The sequence below is a fragment of the Dryobates pubescens genome, chromosome Z, assembly GCF_014839835.1.
Source record: "Dryobates pubescens isolate bDryPub1 chromosome Z, bDryPub1.pri, whole genome shotgun sequence".
In the NCBI taxonomy this organism is placed as follows: domain Eukaryota; kingdom Metazoa; phylum Chordata; class Aves; order Piciformes; family Picidae; genus Dryobates; species Dryobates pubescens.
In genome coordinates this window covers 125,642,966-125,667,914 of record NC_071657.1, presented here as the reverse complement: position 1 = coordinate 125,667,914, position 24,949 = coordinate 125,642,966, and the positions used below count along the sequence as shown (strand labels likewise).

Here is a 24,949-nt window from a genome sequence, read left to right as displayed (position 1 = left end):
AGGATGGTTCCACTATGAGGAGTAAGACAATTTTTGTGGTTCCCTCATTTAACCAAATGCACAAAGGGAAAGAAACAGTCTAAAGAATAAAGAGAGTGTAGCTAATAAAAGAGAGAGCAAAGACACAAAAGACTACCATAATAAGGAAACAAGTCTAACAAACCTAATGGTCTCTTCTTCCTGGAAGTTCTTTCACTTCAAGTACTCTAAACTTATTTAATTTCCATTATGCAAAATTATATTAATACTAACACACATTACTGTCAAGGTATATATGCAGATATTACAACCAGACAAATTGAATAGTTGTTCACTAAATACACAAATGTTATGCCTAGCTTTCACCATGTGAGTTTTAATTTTGCTCTCTTCTCTTGAACAGCACTGGGGCAGGATAATGCTATGCATCAGCAGTGACATCAAGTGTGAGAACACAGCCACTTTCAAAGTAAATAAAAGCAACAAAGATAGTGAAAAATAAAATTGTTGAATTGTTCTACCTACCTTGTACAAAGACTCGTGCTTGATGCTTATCTTTTCCCTTATAGTTTTCAGCTTCGCACTCATAAAGTCCTTCATCTTCATACTGAATATTGAAGATCTTAAGAACTGCACCAGACATGCTTATCTCAGCAGTGGCTGGCATGGGTTCAAGGTATTTACTCCATCTGAGTTCAGGAACAGGACTTGAAAAGGTACAGTAAAGTATAAATCATCATGTTCAGAACTGGCTGCTAACTGCAGACTAAAAAATGTGGGTTTTTTGAGGAAACATGTATTTTCATTCCCTGAAATATAAAAGCAAATGGTGCTCTACAATAACTGTAAAACTCACTTACTTGCCAAGAGCAAAGCACTCCAGCGTCACATTTTGCCCCAGGAGAGCATATGTGTCCTTGAACTTCACCTTGATATCAGCAGGATATACTTTTGCACCTAACATGAAAGAAAGATTCTCAGAAAAGGCACAGCAGAATGGAGTATAGCTAGTAAAACTACCACAGTTCAAGAAAGCTGTTCTTAAAATTCTTCTTTACAGTGAATAAGAGCCTGGCCATCCAGGAAGTCTGATACAGCACTGATCTTTTAATAGTAAGGTGGAATTGTTTTACTCAGCAACTAATTCTCTTTCTCTGGAAAGTAATGCCTACAATTTTGTACGGTACCATGCTGGAACAAAATCTCATTTACTTGCATTTGAAGTGTGATGTGGGTAGACAGAACCTGAGTCTCTGTTTTTCACATATTCTTTTACTGCATGGAATATTTTGAATTATTGTGATTTTGACCTAAATATTATCTTAGTAAGATCATGAGGGAGTTAGATCCAATAAATCTACATCTTAATGTGGGCACAGGGATGCTAATGCAATCAAATCTACCTACTGGTGATCCCTGTAGGACTCCTCTTGGCAGCTCTAGATTAAGATCTCAGTGTGAGTTTTGGCCATGTAAAATTTGAACAAAGATCACTGATTTGTAATTCCTCAATTTCAATCACAGTTCTTCACTGCAATATGGGAAATTTTAAAGATAAAAGGGTCACTGCATCCTTGATGATCAGTTTATGAGACTGCTACAAGTTGAGGACCACAGAGATGGTGCCTCCAGAGTACCACAGAGTACAAGAAGCTGAACAGTCCATCCCCAGTGGGTGGACACAGGAAATTATATTACATCCCATAATATTGAATCTTCATATAAACTGGCTGCATGGCCAGTTCTTCACTTTTCTCCCTCTCTCTGCTCCCAGTGCAGACTGTTACCTCTTCCTTGGTATTGTGGGGGAGGTTTCTGGCCTTCAGTGGCCTGACTGATTTTTGCTGTCCAATTTTGGCCTGGGTTGGGCAGGGGGCAGGGAGGCATAGTGGGGGACATTGAGGCCTGGTTTTTGGCCTGGTTGAGGGGAAGGTTTTGGCCTAGTGAGGTTTTGGGAAAGCCCAGGTAGAGAACTGGGTTGAAGATGAATATGGATTGTGTATTTTGTATTTTTGTATGTGTTTGTGAATAGCATTTCTATTTAAATTTCCAGTTCTGTGGGAACATTTTTATTTTACTCCTTTGGTGGGGAGGGGAGTACAATGTCTTTCTGTCTGCTCAAACTAAGACAGAGACTCTAGTGACTGAGTTTAAAGTGGCAAAAGGGAACCTGGCTAGCATTTGGAAAACATGCACTTTTCATGAAGAAATGGTGAAGAACAATCTAGTAGCATAAACCCACACAGGTGTTTTAGGGGATTGACCGTGGGACACAAAGCCCCTAGGCCACTGCTGGATAGGAAATTTCAGGGGGAATTTCTTGGGGGGAAAAAAATGGCTCCTGAAGCTGTTTATCAACTTCTATGTAAATGTTCTGCTTTACATTCATGCCCCTTTGAACCCATGCCAAGTCCAGAAAAGATATGAAAGATTTTGGGATGAGAACAGGGGCTTATCACATAAAAGAGATGGGGATGAGAACTCTGTTCTCAATGATATGAAAGGAAATTTGTGCATGAAACTTTGGAGGTATCTTTCAGTGGTTTTTTTGCAGATGGGTATGACTTGGACCACTTGATCTGGAAAACTAAACAACGTTGTGCAGTAGCCATTACCACTTGCCATGTAATTCTCCTCACAGCACTGAAAGTGGTTATGAATGAGTAAAATTAAAGCACAACCAGTTCGACCACTGTACAGACACAGTAGTTGCAACAAATACTTACGATCGGACTGTGGAATAAGTGGAATAAATTTGCTGAAGACACTCTTTGTTATTGAAGGGCTGGACACAAAACATGAATAATTGCCCTTATCTGATGCTTCTACATTTGCAATGTAGAGATTGCCATTGGTCTGTGACACAAATCGTCGTTTGTCCAAAGCAATGAATACTGGGAACTCATTCAGAAGCCAGCGATAACTGAGATCATCTGGAAGAAAATATTTTCTTGTCAGTATTAAGAACCAACACTAGCAGCTACTTAAGCTATGATACACGATCTGCATATAAATTACTCTGATTTCTAGCTTATAGGTCTTTTCTTCAGGAGAGGCAGCTATGTAAGAGAGAATATACATGTCTCAGTAGCCAGCTAATGCCTGTTTACACTGAACATCAGGGTACCGCTGCTATGAGTGCAGATCACTGGGGAGCCAGCTACAGTGCACACAACTTTCCCTGAGCACAGCCTTCCCACATGAACCCAAGTGGGGTGGGAGGAGATGGGCAGCTGGGTCTTGACCTCTGGCAGACTTGTGACTTAGAAAAAAACCCTTAGAATATTTTAACTTGCAATGTTACTCAGTTCTTCGCTTCCTCACAATACTTAAGACATGAAGTACGGAAAGTAAAACATTATCCCATTTTACAAGGTAAAAGAGATGGTAACAGTCAAATTCAGCCCTCACTGTGCAACTGCAGGTGCTTGAGGCTATGGGTATAATCTCTGCAGAGCTCTTCAGTTGATAATGATGAGAAATAGACACTTCAGAGCACAAATCATCTCCTGACTTTCTGGGGCTGCCTACTGCTGTTCTAGTATTTTTGGAATGACACTGGGCCCTGTTTTGGATCAACAGAAAGTCTGGGATGACACAGTGACACTCACTCTGGTCTTCTGAATGGCAGCCCAAGTCTACCCTCCATTACCCAGACCAGTCTGAGTAATTTTATTTGTAGTATCAAAACTTATTAGCTAAACCAAAAATACTCTTTACATATGGTCAACTACAAGCATATATTAAAAATGGAAACCTAACCTAACCAGCAGTTCTCAAGCTGCATTGATGCTACTGCTTATTTAAACTTAGAGAAAACTTTTAAAAGTAAGTATTAATTTATCTTTTATTCTTAAAGCAGCTGAAAATTAATCACTTTGAGATGAATTACCTGGATAGTGGTAAGGAGGCTCACAAAGAAGCACTGCTCCAACACCTTCCCGTACTTTAACCTCATAACGTTCCTCAGGTGGAAAGGGATCCAGATCTAGTTACAAAATGAGGAAATGAGGAAAACTGGGGGTTTCACTACTATATATATATTTAATTATTATTTTAAGCACTGTAGAGATTAATACAGAAATACAAGAGTATATGTCAAACTGATACTTGTGTACTCATAATGCCAGTTTTGCTCATTTTATCTTTGTCATTATCAAACGGTGATTTTTTTCAGCATTTTAACCATTGTAGTTGCAAATGCTGGGGGAAAAAAAAAGTGGTGCAGATTGCATCTCTAAGAATAGCCAGATGAGCTACATTTGAACAAGGAATCCCAAGAAGAGAAAAGAAAAGGATTTTAGGCTATTCTTAAACTGGTTTCTCCAAAATGCAAGGTTAATTCGTTACTATAAGTGGCTTCTCTAAAATGAGTTGGCTGCCCTCCTTGACAAGTCCTGCAGCCAAGGACTGGTAAGCAGTTAGCTCAGACACATCTTTTGTGCCAGGGGTTTGGAACAGAAGTGACTCAGATCCCAGGATAAACCTTAGCTGACCCTCTTTAAACCAGCTTCCATGCAGTAGAGTAAAAGGATAGAGGAGTAAGTCCTTCATGGAGCTACACATTATCCTACAAACTGGGAGAGAACATTAATGATATGCTCAGTGATAAGACAACAGTTGCATGAATAACTTCAGCTAGGTCAGTAATTGCACTTTGCTGCTTCTTTTCATTCTCATTTTGTGTATCCAGTCTGAAATTAAACTACAAATATCCTGAGGCAGGGCATCTTCTCCATTTTTCCAAATGCAGTGAGATTGTAGAGATCCTTACTGGACTCCTGCTGTAAATGTTACTGTGATGCAAACAGTATGTTAGCAATGGCAAGTACACAGCCTCTGAATGCAGTATTCTACCACAAAAGTCATTGAAGTTAACTTCATTCAGATTACTTCAGCCTTCTTTGAAGGCAGGTAGCTGTCCAATTCTACTAAATTCCCAAGGTTGGCTCCGGAATATAAGCAAAACTTAAGTTCAAGATCAGCCAGACAGAAACAATAAAGCAAACAAATCAGGACAGAGCTACATACAAAAAAAGAGTGAATAGACAATGGAGACTATTCAGTACTGTAAAATATAATGTACAGTCAGATAGATCCAGTAGGCACTCTGCATAACCCCAAAATAATGAATCACTTAACTCTGTAACAACTGCTACCTTTACTAAGTAAGGTACAGTGAAAGGATTCCTGCAAGGCCAAGCACAGCTGTCAGACCTGAATGATTACAAGAATCTAGGAAGCAAATGTCATTATGCTTTGTCAAATGCATGAAAAAAACCTCAAAGAGAGTTATGTCAGTGTCAAGGGAAAAATGTCTCTCCAAGCTTATGAAATACAGCACAGAAGATAACAGAGACCAAACAGACCAGAAGTTAATAGAGATCTTTCCAGCGACTGACTGGATCTTGACCGAATTAGTGCCTAAATGGCAGGCATTGTAATGGGCCACTCCAGGGACTTCCAAATATTATTTTAAATCATTTTACTCTGTGCCTTACTGCAATTAATGTGTTGATTTCTCCACAACTAGCTCCCAGTTAATTTTATTTCTTGAACAACGTTTGAAGCTTTGGGACAACCACCACAAATTTACAGACATGGAATAAGACAGTCAATTTGTATATCTAAAATGTTAGTCATGAAATAGACTGCTCTGTGCCAGGTGCTTGGAAAAGTCATACAGTTACTGAGATGTAATTGTATACTTTCTTTCCACTTTTGAAATGCTCTGTACTCTGATTGGGTCTTGATATCTTCTTTGCATAAGCACTACTTGGTTATTACTCAGTAATTATAATAAATGTGATTCCATGAACTCTTAATTGGAAGACATTCATTTTTAGCTGGAATGAGTGAATTAGCATAATCACTGCACTCCTGTAAGCACAGGGCTAATATATACAGAGTATGGAAATGTCTCTTCCCTGTCATTCCTGTGACCCCTCCACTATGAGATTGCTGGTTTACTGTTCTGCAGCTGCTTCCCAGCAAATAGAACAGTGTATCACCTCTGATTTTGCTCAGCACACACCCAAAAGCCAGTAAATACTCCTGCAGGGTAAGATTCCTTCCTTCAGGGGGTATGAGTGTAACAGATGAAAAGTATTTTAATGAGGTTTAAAGCACTAGATATAAAAGAAAGCCAGTTCTACTAGAGTTCTCAAATGGGTTATTAGACATGCAGTTTATGAAAGATTGTGACTTTTATTCAGTACCCTCAGTAAATTTGACAAAAATAAAATGTCTTCCTCATGTACAGCTGGGCAAGACTTTTTAAAACTCTTCCAAATGTTGCTATTTTTCAATGAGATTGTGCACAAGCAAAGGAAAAAAACTTCCACTAAAGATCAAACATTTTCTATATTAATATTAGCAAGCTTGTATTCAGCTCCTTAGGTACAGTGATTGTGGAAGGAAATGTTTTTCCACAGGTGATTGTAAAAAGGTGGAAGAGAAAACATAAAACACTGTAAAGAAAAATGAAAGTAGTTTGTTTTCCAGCTACCTTTTCACTTCTATTCCTGGCCTCTTCGCCCTATTATAAAGTAAGTATTATATATTAGGGTTCTGTTCAGTGTAATTATCCAGTACACTACCTTCAATACTCAGCTCATGCAGTCAGTGAGTTGGTAAACAGGAAAACAGGCCTCACACTGCTTTGATTCTACTTATTTTTTTCATTTATTGTGTGTATTAGTCTAATTTTATGTAGCAATGGCTATTGCTGTAGCTTTTAACCTGCTGTTTGTTCAGGACTGGCACCACTGATGCCTATGCTGAGTATAAATAAATATCCTGTAAACTGAATTTTGATGCTACATCTATTAGGAATAAATAACAACCTGGCCTTCTGTTCATTCTAGAAAATACTGTGGCTGAAATACAAATTAAGATCAGATCAACTACAACGTGACCCATCATCTTATTAAAGCCTCTAACGTTCCTGCATTTATGTGGTCCCACAGTCTTATAATTACCAGCAGGAAGCAGAAATTTTCACTTTGTCTCTGATCTTATACAGTACAGAATGGATTCAGCTCATGGAGGCTGCTGAAAGGACAGAAGGGGTACTAAACTCTTCAACACTGAAGGACACACAGGGCTTTGTGAATGGTTGCCACTAAGAGCGGATTCAGGGTTTTGTAGATTCTCCTTTTTTCCTCTTGAAACAAAAATATTATATATATATATATATATATATATATATATATATATATACAGGGCAAAAAATCTTAAGGCAAAGTAAACTAAAAATTCCAAACACTGTTGTCAAATTTTCCACTACTTTTCACATAGCACATTGGTTTTTCACAATGCATGTATCTGTTGACAGCGCAGGTCTGCGTATATGCAGACATTCACAAGACCAGTTAATGATAGTCAGAAGATGAAAGAAACATTCCCAACAGGGTCTTCATGCTAGCCTAGGACACTTTACTAGCAAGTGCCATGCATTCCTCCTGCAAGCATCCTCTAGAGTTTGCATGGCAGCAGCATCTCATCACCATATGCCCCTACTTGCGTCTTTCCTCTGTAACTATTTCCTCTCAGGTCCTCCCACAATTTAAAAAGAGATTGGACACTATTATCTCAAGATCTGGCTTCATCAGTCTCTTGAGTTAATACTTTAACTCACTGGGAAGGCTGTCATGTCAGCTGAATGCTGAAGTATATTAAAATGCTTACAAAACTTTGTGTTGATCTCTGCAGAGTAAGACACTTAGGATACTGCTTTTACAGAATAATACAGCTATAGCACATGCTAGCAGAAGACACTGGAGTGTAAAGCAGTGGGCATGTCAAGCTAACCATGAAGTTTCTGTGTTTTGACACAAGCATGGACTTACATCCAAAACTCAGAGTGGCTTCACTGCTTCTGACAGTTCCAAAGATATTCGACACGACACAGACGTATTTTCCAGCATCCCTTGACTTCTCTGGATTATTGATAACAAGTCTGCCTCCCACCATACTGTAACGCTCCTTGGTTAAATCAATGTCCCAGTTGTTGAGTTTCCACCTATTAAAAAAGAAAAGCCAGATGTAAGATTTGGTCCCAAAACCCCAGCCCATAAATTAGGATAATCTGTACAGGAAGCTATTAATGTACTTCTATATATGTTTTAAGTTTTTATTCAGCAAGAGTGACAGATCTTTTAAACAGAACAGTGTCAGTCCACTTTGGCTTTCCCAGACATGTGACATAGGTTAAAATACAAATGCTGCCATGAAGTAAAAGATGCTTCAGCTGGTTGTGAAAGAGTTAGCTAGTGATCAAGCACTGGGATTATAAACATATCCTCAAATAGTTGTCTCAGATCAAATTGGTTCCCTCAGCATCTTTAAAGTATGGACTACTGAAATTTTTAAGAGTTTTGTGCAAACCTTCTTCAGGGGATGAAAATGTGTCATAATACTCTCACATTAATTACTGTAAAACCCCACAGGCAGTTCATTGAGTCACTGTAACTTTTACTTTAGGGACTATGAAAGGAACTTGGTGGCCCAGGTCTGGCCCTTTCTGAGTTCAGCTTATTTAAAAGAAAAGTTAAAATACATGGAGTGGGAACCAGTATTCATCTCTATTTATTACTATGTCCACAGGGGGGAGCCAATAACCCTCTTCGAAGGGCTGACAAACGTACATGCATGCCCAGCATTCTCACAACAAAGCAGAACTGCTCTGCTAATAGCAACACAATTGTGTAAAACAGTTACTGTGAATTATATGTGAATCTCTACTAATAGTGGCGGAAGCAGTTTTCCACAACAAAGTTTTTCATATCTTGAGTAGCATAGCTGACACATTCTTGAGCATCTCTCTCATTTTGCCCCTGTACACTGCACTGGTTAGGCCGCACCTCGAGTACTGTGTCCAGTTCTGGGCCCCTCAGTTTAGGAAGGATGTTGACTTGCTGGAACGAGTCCAGAGAAGAGCAACAAAGTTGGTGAGGGGTTTGGAACATAAGCCCTACGAGGAGAGGCTGAGGGAGCTGGGGTTGCTTAGCCTGGAGAAGAGGAGACTCAGGGGTGACCTTATTACTCTCTACAACTACCTGAAGGGAGGTTGTGGACAGATGGATGTTGGTCTCTTCTCCCAGGCAAGCAGTACCAGAACAAGAGGACACAGTCTCAGGCTGCGCCAGGGGAGGTTCAGGCTGGATGTTAGAAAAAAGTTCTATACAGAAAGAGTGATTGCACATTGGAACAGGCTGCCTGGGGAGGTGGTGGAGTCGCCATCACTGGAGGTTTTCAGGAGAAGACTTGATGGGGTGCTTGGTGCCGTGGGTTAGTTGTTTGGGTGGTGTTGGATTGGTTGATGGGTTGGACGCGATGATCTTGAAGGTCTCTTCCAACCTGGTTTATTCTATGTATTCTATGTACAATATGGTGGATGCAAAAAAAGCAACATAGCATGTAGAATATCCAGGCTCAGCAGCCAGTACTTCTTTCAGAGTAAAATAGGATAACAAAGCCATTCTATTCCGAGAACAAGGACTTGAACCTGTCATCCTTACCCTAAGTTAGAGAGATAGCTGCTTATTTATTTTTTAAAGGTCACTTTGCTGTTGTTTTACATCTGGATCAGTATTCATCTCAAAAGCTGAAAACATTAAAGCAAAAATGAAGTTTATTGTTTTCAACAGTGTCTGGATGCTTTAGCAAAGCGAATCAAGGTTGATCCCCCCCCTTTTTTTCCTGCATTAAAGACTCCATATCTACCTGTTAAGATAGCAAATCATTTAAAGCCACAACTTGAAACACTTATCGAGTAAAATATGTAAGACCTGAAAATCAAAAGAAGTTACCTGTAAGTAGGAAAAGGAATTGCTCGAGCTCTGCAGTTCATTGAAACTTGCCCATCTGAGGACTCTTCTGGATAGATGGTATCAATGGGTTGCTCCTCAAATATGGGTCCATAACCTTTGTTCCCTTCCTCTGAAAAAAAAAAAAGGTAGAGTTTGAAAATAATTGCTTTTCAATCAGTAGCCAAACTAAAGATTACTTTACATCACACCTTTCAGATCAAAAATGCAAAGGCTAAATAGTGACTCTCTGAAAATCAAGTTCTATGTGCATCAACAAAACTAGAGCATTAGGAATAACAGAAGTGCTGGCCTCTTCACTGAGTCCTACTTCCCTGTCTTCTCCACTGACATCATCAATTATATGTCATAGTTTATTACAAATGTGATGGAGGTAATTTTGAATTGAAGATATGCCCTTTAGGAATGCAATGAGATCCACTTATTTCACAAATCCAAAACAGCTATGAACAACTATCCAGAGATTAGGTGTTCCGTATCTGTGCTGTATATAAAAATCCTTTACATGACTTGTGATGCTACACTAAAAAAATAAAATTTCACAGCTCAAGAGATAAACCAAAATATGACAGATTAGTGTCCTTAAATCAAAATAAGATTTTGTACTCATCCCTTTCGAAGTCTTGCCTTTGGTTATAAAACATTTCACAGTAAAACAGACAGCTTTTAGAAAATCCAGAGAGGAATCTCTCTATGCAGCTATAGAATGTGAATTATGTCAGTGTTAAAATATCGTAATATACATAAAACAATCCTTTCATAGATCTTTTTCTTCTTGTTGTTCCTAAATTCTGTATTCATAGACAGACACTGGATTACAGCACCGGCAGAATAGTGGCTACAGATAACAAGGGAGTTCCCTTTCCAGTTCATGTTTGGGGAAAACCCCACCATTTCCCTTGGGGGCAGAAGCAGGTTCAGAAAGCATTGTAATGCTGCAGTTTCATTTTTAAAATGTAATGAGAAGTCTTTCAAAGACCAGGAATTAGACAGAAAGCCAGAGCTTTTACAAAAATGGTCTACTTTCTTTGCTATTTAAAGTTGTGCATACTGCTAGATCAAAAGAAGAAGTAATTTCCAAATAAAAAGGCAAGAATCACTTTTTTGCTCAGAGCCTTCAATAACAGAGACACAAACCTGATGGCACTTAAGAACTCTTAAAGAGGAATGCAGAACAACACCAGCCTCTAGCAGCAAATAGCCATATCATATGCAGCTGACTCTTTCCACCTCAGGCCTCCAGTGATGTTGCAGGCCACTCAGGCATTTCATGGCATGCATTTTTAACGCTGCCAGCACTATCAATTATCATGAATGTCCATTCCTCACACCTGTAATGTGCTTTATCTAGATTCAGGTTAGCTTGCACTACTGCTGCAATCTATCCTGAATCTGGTTCCAGAAGTCTGGCTAGGCAGAAAAAATTGCACAGACCGAGTATCATGTGTGGCAAATAAGAAACCTTTCATTCTCAGATATAAACTGAGTGTTGACCAGTGACATGAAACAGCATGGGATAGAAAAGAGAAAGGGTCTGTGAAAAGATCAGCAGGAAATGTTCACACTTTAAGTATCATGCCTGTGTGAAGTCTGGAGAGGGAGGAAGGGCAGATTAGGAGTACAAGGAAAAAGAAGACCTCATTGAAATTGTGTGTGAAAGAAAAGGGAGAAGTAAAAGTAGGGAAAGGAAGAAGGAAATGGATGCTTTAGATAAAATGAGCATGAGAAGAAAAGCACATTTGATCTGTTCTAGTCCTGCTTTAGACAAAAGGACAGACTTCCTGGCCTCCCAAACTTACTGCCTTATTTTCTGGGTAGACTTGTGATTTGTACTTTAAATTGGAGCAAAAGTTATCACCTAACTCTGACTATTTGAGGCATTTTGCAGTGAATTCTGCAAACGAAATTCAGACTTTTCAAAAGTGATAAAACATATTAAGAAGTCTTCGCAAAGGCCAAGAAAATATCTACACAGCTGGTGAGATCATGGATTCTGTGCTAGACTTGTTGCTCCTGGAAGGTGGCCCTGTCATCCCCTCTTCAAGCAACAGTTTTCAGCTGGGTAGTGTCATTTTCGCTCTAGGCATTCCTGCAACACTTCTTATGCTTGTCTGACTTCTTAGGCAGCTGCTAAAGCTAAAGAGAGTGGAAATCTATTAAATCCCAGCTTTCTGCATTATTTTCCTGCCAGTGTACAGGGTGGAATAGGAGCAGGGATATGTACAGGCTTCTGCCTTCTGAATAAAGTTATTAACTGAACCATCTGAAAGAACTATGTAAGATAGCTGTGTCTAAATGCCTTACTGCTACTTACAGATGAGCCTCAAAATGATATTGGTACACCTTTGTGTCCCTGCATACAAAACATCCAGCACATTCAGGGAAAATACCCCCCAAACCAGCAGAAAAATAACAATCAGAAAACACCTCAGGCAATTATTTTCAAGCAATCTCAAGAAACTTCATCAGGAGAGGGAAAACGAAGGCACAATTAAAAGGCATATTCTGTGAATCCTAATTCCATATAGATTTAATTCAGGGAATGTCAAACTTTTCCACACAAATATGTATTAAAAATGAACTGCCATTCAAATTACTTAATTTTGCACCATATATGCTTATACAGAACATTGAGACAAAACGTTTTGCAGCCCATACACACTCCTGTTGTAATACTTAGGTCACAAAAAGAACAATTAAAACCAAATCAGTAGCAAATAACCCCTTTATCAACCCTCTATGTATCTCACTTCACTCCACATCCTTCTAGATAACCATCTGCCCACTCAACTGCTATGCAGCCTCTATGTGTACTGCTCCAGGTTCTCCCTCTCATGTCCTTCTCTTTGACAAGGAAATTATGCTTATCGGTAAATATAAAGGTAATGCAACACTTTTCAATATAGCCACCATATAGATCCACTTGTGTCTCATTTCCAAAAGCCTACTCATTATTTGTTGTTGTGAGAGAGCAATTTCATTAGTTCAGTATTTGTTTTCATAATGTAATCCTAAATAAATGTGTAAAATCTATCTGTGGCTCTGACTACACTGACACTAAAACACTCATGTCAAATACAAACTTGGCATAAACATAGCATAACAACATAGCAGACAAATACTGTCTTGACTTTTGAAAGATGAATTACTTGAGCAAAGCTGCCTTGGATGTAATTCGACATAACACTGGTAGGAAGAAGGGAAGGGACTGACTTGTCCTAACCAAATGCAGTAACTGTACATTAAAAATACCCTAAGGTAATCATGTAACCTTCCATCTTATCTTACAGGTCTTAATTTACAAACACATATAGGGAAATCATTCGTTCTGTTCATGATACCAGAGGCACATGTCCTTTATATAGGCTTACTGCAGACAGGAAGAAGGTTGTGTAAGGCTGGGGAGAGTTAGGTCACTTGGTCAGTTTGGGATTTGAGGATCAGGAGCCTGACATGTGGAGATGATGTGGAAAGAGCATTTCTTAGTGGGTTAGAGCGTTAAGCAAAAATTTCCTCTGTGGAGAGAGAGCAGTCATCCAAATCACTTTCTGACAAGTCAATTTATTTTATTATCAGCTAATTTAGTTTTTACATGCATCTAATTAATTTTGAAAATCGATTTTACTCACAGATTAAGGACAATACCATGAAGTAGAGCTGTTTATAATTATGGGAACCACTATGTGCCTGAGTACAACCAGAGAAGGAAGTTAAAAATACCTAGTTTATTGAAGACTACCATGAAAGTTTTTATTTCACAGGTAAAAATAGCAGCTCTTGATCTTATTTTTTTCAGTACAGAAAATTAAATAAAACCAAGTGTTTATGTTTGTCTTAGTTGTTCTTAGCTACAAATTGCACATATCATGTATGCTTTAGAGGTTATGTGTGGCAAGCAATGGACCATAAAATTATTTTAAAGCTGTTTCTTATAGATAGTATGGGTTTCTAGCACTCCAGTATCTCAAATGTTAATGGGATGACACAGAGGAGACAAAGTTCAAAAGATGAATATATGACATAAATATGCAACTCCACTTTCTGCTTCTTACTTCTTCAGGGCTCAGACACCCAAGGAACATGGAGAAGATCAAGCATGAAGAGCTATTATTGTCCTTACACCCTCATGTGTCCAAAGAGAAGTGTACCTGCTCCTTCTTAGCCAAATTTGAGTATCCACTAGTGAAAGTCACAGAAATAAACATTTTTGTCCATGAATCTTATGCAGAAATGTGCTAAAGTACTCATTTTATTGACATTTTTAAGCAGTTTCCTCCATACTAGATAATTCATCAGTTCCTTTTCCAAACTTTCCAAATATATTACTTTTTTAATGTAATACCATTTTGTTTACCTTTTAAAAAAGATGCAGTATCATTTACTGCCTAGTCAGTCAGAAAGTGTCAGTTCAATCTATGAAGATCATGGGGGTAAAACCTCCATATGGTATTTGCCTTTATGGGACTGCAAAGTCAGACAGCTTTCCTAAATCCATTTATGAAGCAGAATTTAGTGCTCAGATTAAATGACATTAGATATGATGAATGGGTATGTGTGAAGCTGAAGACAGCTCATGAATTCAGTAATTTTCTGTTTTGTAATAGAGCTGAGAAAATGATAACCCCAGGCATCTGGCACATGATGGCTGAAGTCAGGCATCTTACTCATGTTGTAGTACTTCATTTAACAGAGTTGGACTCATCATCACCAATATTTAATGACTCTTTCTTAGTTCAATCATGATCTTCTCCTTTTTTCTATCAGTTCTATACTTAGATAGTTTCAGAGAGTTAGGAATTTCCTGGATTGGCATTAACAAGGTGAGAATTCATCACTGGTGCATTGTTCTCCAGGACACCAGGTTAACAGAGCAAGTTGCAGCCCAGTGAACCCAGCACAGTACAGAATCACAGAAAACATCCAGTTGGGAGAGACCATAAAGATCACCCAGTCCAACCCTCGATCCATCACTGAAGGGTCAAGGCTAAACCCAGTCCCTAAGCACCAGGTCCACACACTCCTTAAATACTTCCAGGGTTGGTGACTCTACCACTGCCCTGGGCAGACCATTCCAATGTTTGATAACCTTATCAGTGAAGAAGTATTTCCTAATACCCAGCCTAAACATCCTCTGACACATCTTGAAACCATTTCCTCTAGTCCTGTTGCTTGACACCAATGAGAAGAGGATCATCCCCTCCTTGCTCCAACCTCTCTTCAGGTAGCTGTAGAGAGCAAAGAGGTCTCCCCTCAGCCTCCTCTTCTCCAGACTGAATAACCCCAGCTCCCTCAGATATTTCTTGTAGGTCATGTGCTCCAGGCCCTTCATGACCCTTGTTGCCCTTCTCTGGATACACTCCAGCACTTCAATGTCCCTCTTGTACTGAAGGGCCCTGAACTGAATACAGTACATGAGATGTGGCCTCAGCAGCACTGAGTACAGGGGGACAATCCCCTCCCTGTTCCTGCTGGCCACAGTGTTTCTAATAAAAGTAGGTTCCTTCTGACCTTTGTTGACAACCACTCATTCTTTCAATATACTTATTCCAACACTTTGTGTAATCAATTTGTTATCTAATCTGAATGCAGAAAAGTAGAACAGAAAATTCCCAAAGGGAACAGTACACTGCAGTTTTACTGTTTATCTTTCATAATGGTTTGCTCAAATGCCTCTCAAAGACATGTCACTAAACCACTGTAGGAAAACTGCACCATTCTGTCTTCATATGGCTAGTATAAAAACAAGTACAAATATTATAGATTAACTTTTACTTTCTAGTCTGGCATATTACGAGAGATTGCAAGTACACCTTAATTATCTACATACTTTACAAGATATATCTTCCCACACTGGCTCATAGAGTAGTTATAATCTATAACATTCTATCCTCAAGAGTAAAAAGAATCTTTTAACTATTTTCTTGTTTACAAAGCTATTAATACTTTTTCTTCCTGGAATGTACAAGTGACCCACATGAGATTTCAGAAGAGGATTATATATTTCAGGTGATTCAACAGAAATGTTAGATATATAGTTACATGGCAATTCAGTGGGCAAGTAGTTTAAAGGGGAAGTCAAATATAAAAGTCACTTCCCTCACATCATTCACATTTCGTATTATCATGTGCAAGAGATTTTTTAATGGCTGTCTACTTGTATATTTGCCTTATTTGTTCTAAAGTGCCTTTAATCTCATTGAGTCCTCAAATTAAACCACAAAACCAGAGAAGTAATTGAATCTTAATAAGGGAAAGAGATGATTAAACAAAATGGAGCAAGCATTTCCTCAACCAGTACATAGGGCACACAGGCTTCTGGAAGGGCTCCTAGGTCCAGTACTATTTAAAATGCGATTTAAGCAGGAAAAACAACTTGCTTGAATATATCAAAGAGAAAAACATTAGTATATAAGGAACTGTATGCAACAGAAACTAACAGCGAAAATTATGATGGATATTACTGAAGCACAGTGAAAGGCTGGCAGTAAAATATGTGGGGCTATATATGCCTATAAATCCAGAAGTTCAGAGGCCACAGTGGACTTATCTCAAGGCGTTAATCCTGCAAACACTTCTGTGCATGCATTCAACATCCTGGTAAAAAAATCCAAAGCCCCAATACCAGAAGACCAAATCTCCAGACACTAGAAGGAAGTGCTCAAAAAGAAAGCAAGAAAGATTTGAATGCTCCTCAAGACCTACAGATTGCATACTTTAACAAATTACCATTTTGCCTTAAAAAAAGGCAAAACTGTATGAATTTGCATTTAACAATATCTGCATAAACCAATTCCTTTTGAAGATACTTGTAAGAAAGTTAACAGTGTATTTTTGTGGATAAATACCTTGTAATTCCACTGCAATGAAAATATATTTTCACTGAATGATAGTGACAGCTTTAGGAAGGGATGGCTACCAGAGCACCTGGTGAAATACTAAGATCTTTAACGTCATCTTTAGGAAGGGTAAAATGGCAATACTGTTCGCTTAAAATGAATAAAAATGAGACAGAATTGAAAGTATTTAAGTTTGTTAAAGGCTTCATATTTTTTCAGAAACTTGATCCATAACATGTAAGTTGATCCAAATCAACAAGCTTATGTGTCAAGTGCAATACTAAACATATGTTCAAGCCTTTTGCTGGATAGAAACCAACCTGACATTAAAACCCACAAATTGTAACATGAGTGTCAATCACAGTAGCAAATCACAGTGAAAATTTTTTCAAAGGTCAGTGTCAGAAAGAAGCTGAAACGGGTGGAAAACCTGAAGATCCTGTTACTCCTCCTGTGCACCAATACAAAAATATTTCAATTAGCATCTTTACTTTCTAACAAGACTTCCTGTTCTATTTCTGTTCGTGTTTCCTGTACACTTCTCTATTACCCTGGCCTTTAATAGCACCAAAAGTAGCTGCTCCAGACAGTCATTTGGTATCACTCCCATCAGTATTGATCTACCCTACAGTGTTGTATCCTGTTACATATTTCGCATGAGAGAGTGACAAAGATCTGTTGACAAAGTGTGTGGCTATATTAACCTTGAATGTTAATGGATGCAGAACAGAGAAGCCATGGATTCATTCATTATATTAACTAAGTTGTAAAGCATCACAAGCCTAGAAACCATTTGATACTTTGAAGCAGTTCTCAAGTACTGTTTTCAGTATGCCACAGAAATGAGGATCTGACTATATGAGAAGTTCATGTTCAAAACCAAGATGGTCTCGGAATCAGACAAAGTATCTCTATGAGGCTCACAGGTAAACAAGGCACTTGTAGGTTTCTGAGCATTAAGATCATAAAATACATTCTGATTTATGTCAGACACACAGTAGTAGCATGAGACAGTCTTCTAAGATCCAAGCAGGGACATGGTAGACAAGGTAAACGGGTATTCAGATATATTCATCTACTTTGTATTTTAGAAGAAAATGCCTCTCTCTCTCTCTCTTTAGCAATTGTGAATAGTGCCATATGTTGTAGCAAAACGTTTTGAATAATGTAGATTCTGGCCTTCAGTTCACAATATGTATTTTTGAACCTACTGTTCCAGAGAAAATCCAAGCTATCCATTGTTTCATGTTAAGGGGCTGGAGTTTTTAATCTCTCATAATCAAGTGAGAAAAATTGCTCTTGGCATTCATGGAGAGCTTATCTGCTCAAGCATTAATGTGTTTGTGTCCACAAAATGCATGAGGTTGCATTTTATGGTATATAAAGAAGATTATGTCAACCTGATGGAGAAAGGGGTACCAGTGTAAATTAGCAAGATGCTAGTGACATAATTTTCATATTATACCAAAGGGTTAGATTGTCTTTGGGAAGGCTGCACCTACTTCTGTGGACCAGAAAGAGCAGGAGAGTTACTTTTATCTCAGATGTGCCAGTGAAGTCCTTGAAGAGCTGTGTAGTTAATTAGCTAGTTTCTCCTTTGAAGCAACTTTCAGGTATGAAAACCGCTAATCCTTGACAGAGCAACTTTTCCACCTATGCCTAAGGATGACGCGGTACATTTTGCTTGTGATCTTAGACTGCCAAGAGGAATGCCAGCCAATACCCATTACAGCAATTTTAAAGATACCCACATTTGCCTACTAGATACTTAAATCATTTAGGTGTTCTTCCTTCAAAAGCAACTTAAGAGCCTAACATGTCGATCTTGCAGGAATGTCAGTGCTCAGCAAATTAGGGATGAAGGTAAAATGCAGCAGTTACTCTGCACAATCTCCCCACACACACCATACAAAGAAATATCTGCAATGTGCTCAGAAGTTCAGCATGCTGTCACATGAAATATCTGCAATGTGCTCAGAAGTTCAGCATGCTGTCACATCCTCATATACACATGAAAATAACTGCCCTGCACTGACAAGCCCGGTGTCTTAATGGCTTTATCACTTTACTAGCCTTTACTGAAGCTTGTGGTCCTAGTGATTTTTGAAAATAAGGCAGTATGTTCCCTAAAAAGCAGAAGTACTTTTGAGACTTTTTTACCCCTGGACTATTACCTCATTCTGCACAAATCAAAACAGTTACTAGAGTAACAAGCTGCCTTTTGAGGCCTGATCTGACCTAAACTCGGGCACTGTCTGGCTCTGCAATAAGGTAAAAAGTTGGACGAGAAATAAAATACTGGAGGAACACAGTAAGATGTTTGATCTATTGATTGTTTTTATAGTCAAATGTGATCAAGTATTCATTAAACACACATATAGGGCCTCTGCAGCTTTTAATTTTATGAGAAAGAAACAAAACAAACTTGTTGCTGAAAAAGTCTTAAATCTTTTGGCACAAGGTTATTTATTACCCCCAGCGAAGCTACACTCTACAGTAAGGGTTGCTTTTCAGAGTGCTCTTTGAGCGGTACAAGGCAAATGAATGCAGCAAATCACTCCTCACGGAACGCTGTGATGATTGTCAGTGATGTATGTGCAATGTACTAGATCAAAGAAAAGCTTAAAAATTCAGACTTAGCAACAGGACATGAATTTAACAGGGAGTCAAAGGCAACTAAGATATGTGTTGGAGAGAGCCCAGATGTCAGGGGAAAGAAGAGTCAAATACTACCAGTAATAGGCATGAAATAACTTTCTTGGCAGAGAACTGACAATCATCACAGCACTCCGTGAGGAGTGATTTGCTGCATTCATTTGCCTTGCATTGCTCCAAGAGCAGTCTGAAAAGCAACTCCTACTGTAACTGCCTGTTCTATCAGTAAGTGAAAGACCAAATTATTTACAGCTTTTTCACCAATTTATAACTGCAAGACTACATTTCAAGCACTAATTTACCTGGAAAACAAATATTTATCCTGTCTCATTGCAGAAGATATCTAAACTTCTGATGCACTGATTCATGTAATATTTGCCTCCCTTCAGCCAAGTAAATGCACATTCCCACTGATGGGGGATGGCCCCTCATTGCAACAGTTCTCAGCTTCTGCCTTTGATCTCCACAAAACAGAACTGGCTGAAAGACCAAGGTATCATTTCAAGGCAAACTCCAGATTTCTTTAAAAACTGTGTATTTCAGTTTGGGAAAAAGAAATCTTTTACGATTTCCTGCAGCAGGAAAATACCATTTTGAAAACAGTTAAAAACCCGTAGCTGATATGAGTGTCACAAGATCTGGCACCCTTTCAGGACAAGTTCTGAACATCTCAAGTAGCTTCAGGTTTTCAGCTTCCTAGCCCCTTGTTTCCTAAATATTCCTAGCTGGTAAGTCTGAAAGCTCTCAACATGAATTCTGAATACCTTCAAGTGTTTTGGATTTTCTGGATGATATGACATTTTCATTGCCAAGAAATACACTGGAAGGGAAAACTGGCTAAAGTAACTGCCAGCAGCTCTAGCACTCATTGGAAATGAGAAACCTTCCAACAAGATTCAAGTGCTGGGGCAGAGAAAAGACTACAGCATTAGATTTACATAACCCAGATGGGTACCATAAACCTTAGATGACAGCAGCAGTGTAATGGATCTTTAATTATTTATGCAAAGTAGAGCAGGTCTAAGAGCAGAGTGTGTGCGCTACTCAGGCTTGCAATGATACACTGGGAGTAAGAAACTCTGACTGCATAAGACACATTGGAGGTTGGTATTGTGTATTGATAAATGGTGGTAGGTCTGGCTTTTGATGAAAAACATAAGCAAGTCCTGGATTTATTCCACACCAGATGATAAATTCTGTTTCTTTGAACTGGGAACAGTGCTATTAGAGCACGGTCCCATTCAAAACCCTTCACACCAGTGGCTCCTATTCTTCTTACAGGAATCATAGCCAATTTCAGGCAAGGATGAGATCAAACAAATATTGCCATGTATACATTCACACATACTCAAACTGCATACAACATCATCATACCATCTTTGTTCTTCCTATGCCATTTACTCATGATCCTCACAGCACACAATCTTCCCATGCCATTTTAAGGGACCGACCGGGAGGTGCATTCTGGTGCCAAGATTTTTAGCTTCTGGGCACAACTGCAATGTGCATCATATGTAAGTATTAGCACTAATCATCTGGCCTTGCCCTTCGAGAAACTAAATGAACACCTCTTCTACATTATTGACTCAACTTTTTTATCAACGAGCGTCTGGCATTTGCTTGGCTACTGCAGCTGCTACTCATATGTGTAGCATTACTGATGGTAGTTGACAACCTTGGTTTTTAGGAAAAGGCCAGTATGGAAATTATGGACTTTAATTTTTGTGCAACCTTCACATCTTAACAATTAAACCACACTTGAAACACACAGTGAATATATTGCAAGCATGAGACTACAGTATTTTCAAAGTTGTTATTACATCAGGCGTCAGTATATGCTCCAGAAAACTCATATGGAGTAAAGAACTGAGTTGAAACCCTCTGTAGAATAAGATAATGTTCTCACTGAACTAACAAGCACTCCTGTGAGCTATGGAGTAATTTTTTGAAGGTAATGAGCTTACATCACTGTGTTAATCGGATTTGTGGATTCAATAATACAAGCAATATGATCTCATGGTAGAGAAACTGAGGAGATGCCTGAAATGGTAGGCCAGATTAAATAAGACTATGAAAAGTTTATTTCAATTAGAAACTCATTAATTACATGAAGAACTCAGAGAAACACAAGAATGCTTTTTGAAATGCAGTAGGATTACCTTTGTAACTTATCCCCCCAATCAGGGAAGGATCTAAAGCCTACCTTGAAAATAACAGAATAGGATAGGATAGGATAGGATAGGATAGGATAGAATAGAACATAATAGAATAGAATAGAATAGAATAGAATAGACCAGACCAGACCAGGTTGGAAGAGACCTTCAAGATCATCGTGTCCAACCCATCATCCAACACCATCTAAAACTGAATCATTAGTAGACAATATTTGAACTTCTCAAACCTCAGTCAGAAGTTTGGATCTGCACAATGTAATTACTTTGATTTTTACAAGCTCATGTCTCAGTTCATGCAGTCTGTATGTAAGCAAAATGTTTTCTTTCTTAAGAGCTCCGCTTATGCTGGCAACCAAATTAATCATATCAACAAAAAAACAGCATTCACTTAAATTGTCAGGGATGTCTGAAACAGGCTTTACAAATTTCAGAGTTGTTCAGAGCAGTTGGAATAGGAACTAGATTTTAATAATGAATTTAGCTGTTCAAAGAGCTCTTTCCGTCTCTCAGAACTGAACCAAAATTTCACTTGCAAACATCTCTGTAATTTCAGGTGGTAGAAACATGACTCCTGATTATTTTAATATTTATACATATTTATCTCTATTTATGAAAATTTTTACCATTAATAATTTAAAATGGAAGTAAGTAGATGCAGCATTTCCCTACTGTATTCTGAAAACTATCACTATATTGTGCTGGTAGGATTTTATTAATCATATGAATTTGTCAATGGTGTGTATTATAAAAACTTATGCTTAGTGTCTCCTCTTGTGTGCATATTTCTATCCTTCTGTTTTGATAATCTGTGCACAATTACATGTTTGATATGTATTTTATAATGTAGAAAAAGAAATAATTCTGTATACTGGATTAGAATAACAAAATAAAAATTAAGGTCCAGATCTTGTTGTGTTTGGTTTTTTTTTCCAAGCTTTGAATGATGGCTTCCGTTATGAATTACGGCAAGGAAGGAAAAGAGAACAGGAAAGGCTTCTTGAAATACATCAGTGGCAAAAGGAAGAACAGAGAAAGTGTGGGACCACTGCTGAATGAGGTAGGAGCCCTGGTGACAGAGGATGCTAAGAAGGCAGAGTTACAGAATACCTTCCTTGCTTCAATCTTTACTGCTACGACCAGCCCTTAGGAATCCCAGACCTTGGAAGTAAGAGAAAAAGCCTGGAAGATGGAAGATGCTCCACTGGTTAGGAAGGATCGAGTTAGAGATCGTCAGACCAAACTGAACACTCACAAATCCATAGGCCCTGATGCAATTCACCCACCAGTACTGAGAGAGCTGCATGATGTTTCTGATCTTCCACACTCTATCATTTTTTGAAAGATCATGGAAAACGGGAGAGGTGCCTGAGGACTGGAGGAAAGCTAATGCCACTCCAGTCTTCAAAAAGGGCAAGAAGGGACATCCAGGAAACTACAGATCATCCACCCACCTCCATCCCTGGAAAGGTGATGGTGAAGCTCCCTCTGAAGCTAATCTCTAAGCACATGGAAGAAAATAAGGTTATCAGGAGAAGCCAGCATGGATTTACCAAAGGGAAATCACATTTGACAAATCTGATAGCCTCCTATGATGGTGTCTACCTTGACTTAGCAAGGCTTTTGACACTGTCTCCCATTATAATCTCAAAGGCAAGCTCACTAAGTGTGAGTTAGAAGAATGGATGGTGAGATGGATTGAGAACTGGCTAAACTGAGAGGGTTTTGATCAACAGTGCAGCATCCAGTTGGAGACCTCTAACTAGTGGTGTTCCCCAGGGGTCAATACTGGGTCTTAATTCAACATCTTCATCAATGACCTGAATGAAAGGATAAAGTGTACCCCCAACATGTTTGCTGATGATATGAAACTGGGAGGATTCAGCAAGATCTGGACAGATTGAAGAGCGGAGCAAAGTGGAACCTAATGAAGTTCAACAAGAGTAAGTATAGAGTGCTGCACCTGGGGAGGAAAAACACCATGGAACAGTACAGATTAGCTGCTGGAAAGTGGCAACCTGGAGAAGGACCTGCAAGTCCTGTTGCACAATAAGTTATCCATGACACAGCAATGTGTCCTTGGTGCCAAGAAGTCCAATGGTATCCTGGGGTGCATTAAGAATAGTGTGGCCAGCAGGCCAAGAGAGTGTCTTCTCACCCTCTGCTCTGCCCTGGTGAGACCGCATCTGGAGTATTGTATCCAGTTCTGGGTTCCCAGTTCAAGAGGGATAGGGATATACTAGAGAGTGTCCAAAAGAGAGCTATAAGGATGATTAAGGGACTGGAAAATTTGTCTTATGAGGGAAGGCTGAGAGACCTGGGTCTGTTTAGCCTAAACAAGAGAAGACTGAGAGGAGATCTTATCAATGTTTACAAATATCTGATGGGTGGGTGTGAAGAGGAAGATGTTAGTCTCCTTTTAGTGGTATTCTGTGATAGGACAAGGTGCAATGAATACAAACTAGAACACAGGAATTTCTACTTCGACATGAGGAAAAAAGTCTTTAAGGGTAATGGAGCACTGGAACAGGCTGGAACACAGAGGTTGTAGTTCTCTAGACATCTATAAAACCCACCTGGATGCATTCTTGTGTGACCTGCCCTAAGTGGTCCTGCTTTGCAGCGGGGCTGGACTTGACAATTTCTGGAGGTCCTTTCCAACCCCTACCATTCATTGTAGTAAGTATCCTTCCTTAGAGATTTATTAATTCTTTAGTAATTTGCTGTATCTGCATAAACAAATTAAACCCATGCAAACAGCATAATTGACCTTGAAATGCATAAAACTGAAAACAATTAGTTAAATAAATTAACATGGGAAGTCATCTTACCTGTCAAGCAAAAGACCAAACAGGGCATAATAAGATGATAGATGAAGAGCCACATGGTTATCTTCTGTTCAGCGATTATCTCAAAAGGAATTGTGCCTTGCAACACTAACATTCAGACAGCTAACAATGCCTGGTCAGAGAGAAAGAAAAAGAAGTGAATAATACTGACATAAGGCTTTATCTCATATGACATTTAACTTGCTATATTATCTGTCTCAAGTGAACACTCAAGAGTTAACACAGGACAGAATCTTTTGAATAATAACTGCATTATCAAATTTTCTGGATCAAATTAATGATCTCTTTTATTCAGATTAAGAGTACCCAGAGTTCCCAGTGACAGTAATATGGTAAATGTTAATACTGAACATCCACTTACAGATTTCTCTTCCTAAATCAAAACTACGCTTTGGGCTGGATCGAGATTCTCTCTTTCTCTCTGTGAGAACATCTCACAATATTAGAAAAGTTAAAATAATACATAGTTTCTAATCAAATAAGGATAGTCCTTTAGGTCAGCAAGTAGAACATTACAATTAATGATTTGAAAGTCTGTGGAACAGTGAAACCTAAGTACATTGACCTCTTTGAGGAATAATTTATTTTGTCTAGTATGTCCATCCTTTTAAACTTTAACATGATCCTCT

The 24,949-nt window shown here is 38.7% G+C and overlaps 1 protein-coding gene across 1 annotated transcript in view; it reads right to left on the bottom strand.

The window, feature by feature from the left end:
• Positions 1 to 24,428, bottom strand: part of CNTN1 (contactin 1) — an 88,096-nt gene extending 63,668 nt beyond the window's left edge. The window contains exons 1-7 of the mRNA XM_054178136.1: positions 24,303 to 24,428; positions 9,792 to 9,921; positions 7,830 to 8,002; positions 3,872 to 3,967; positions 2,706 to 2,912; positions 840 to 936; positions 505 to 686 (exon numbers count right to left, since the gene is read on the bottom strand). Coding sequence (XP_054034111.1) covers positions 505 to 686; positions 840 to 936; positions 2,706 to 2,912; positions 3,872 to 3,967; positions 7,830 to 8,002; positions 9,792 to 9,921; positions 24,303 to 24,414 — 997 coding nt within the window. The 5' untranslated portion in view covers positions 24,415 to 24,428. The remainder of the gene's footprint in view (positions 1 to 504; positions 687 to 839; positions 937 to 2,705; positions 2,913 to 3,871; positions 3,968 to 7,829; positions 8,003 to 9,791; positions 9,922 to 24,302) is intronic.
• Between the last annotated feature and the right edge of the window lie 521 nt (positions 24,429 to 24,949).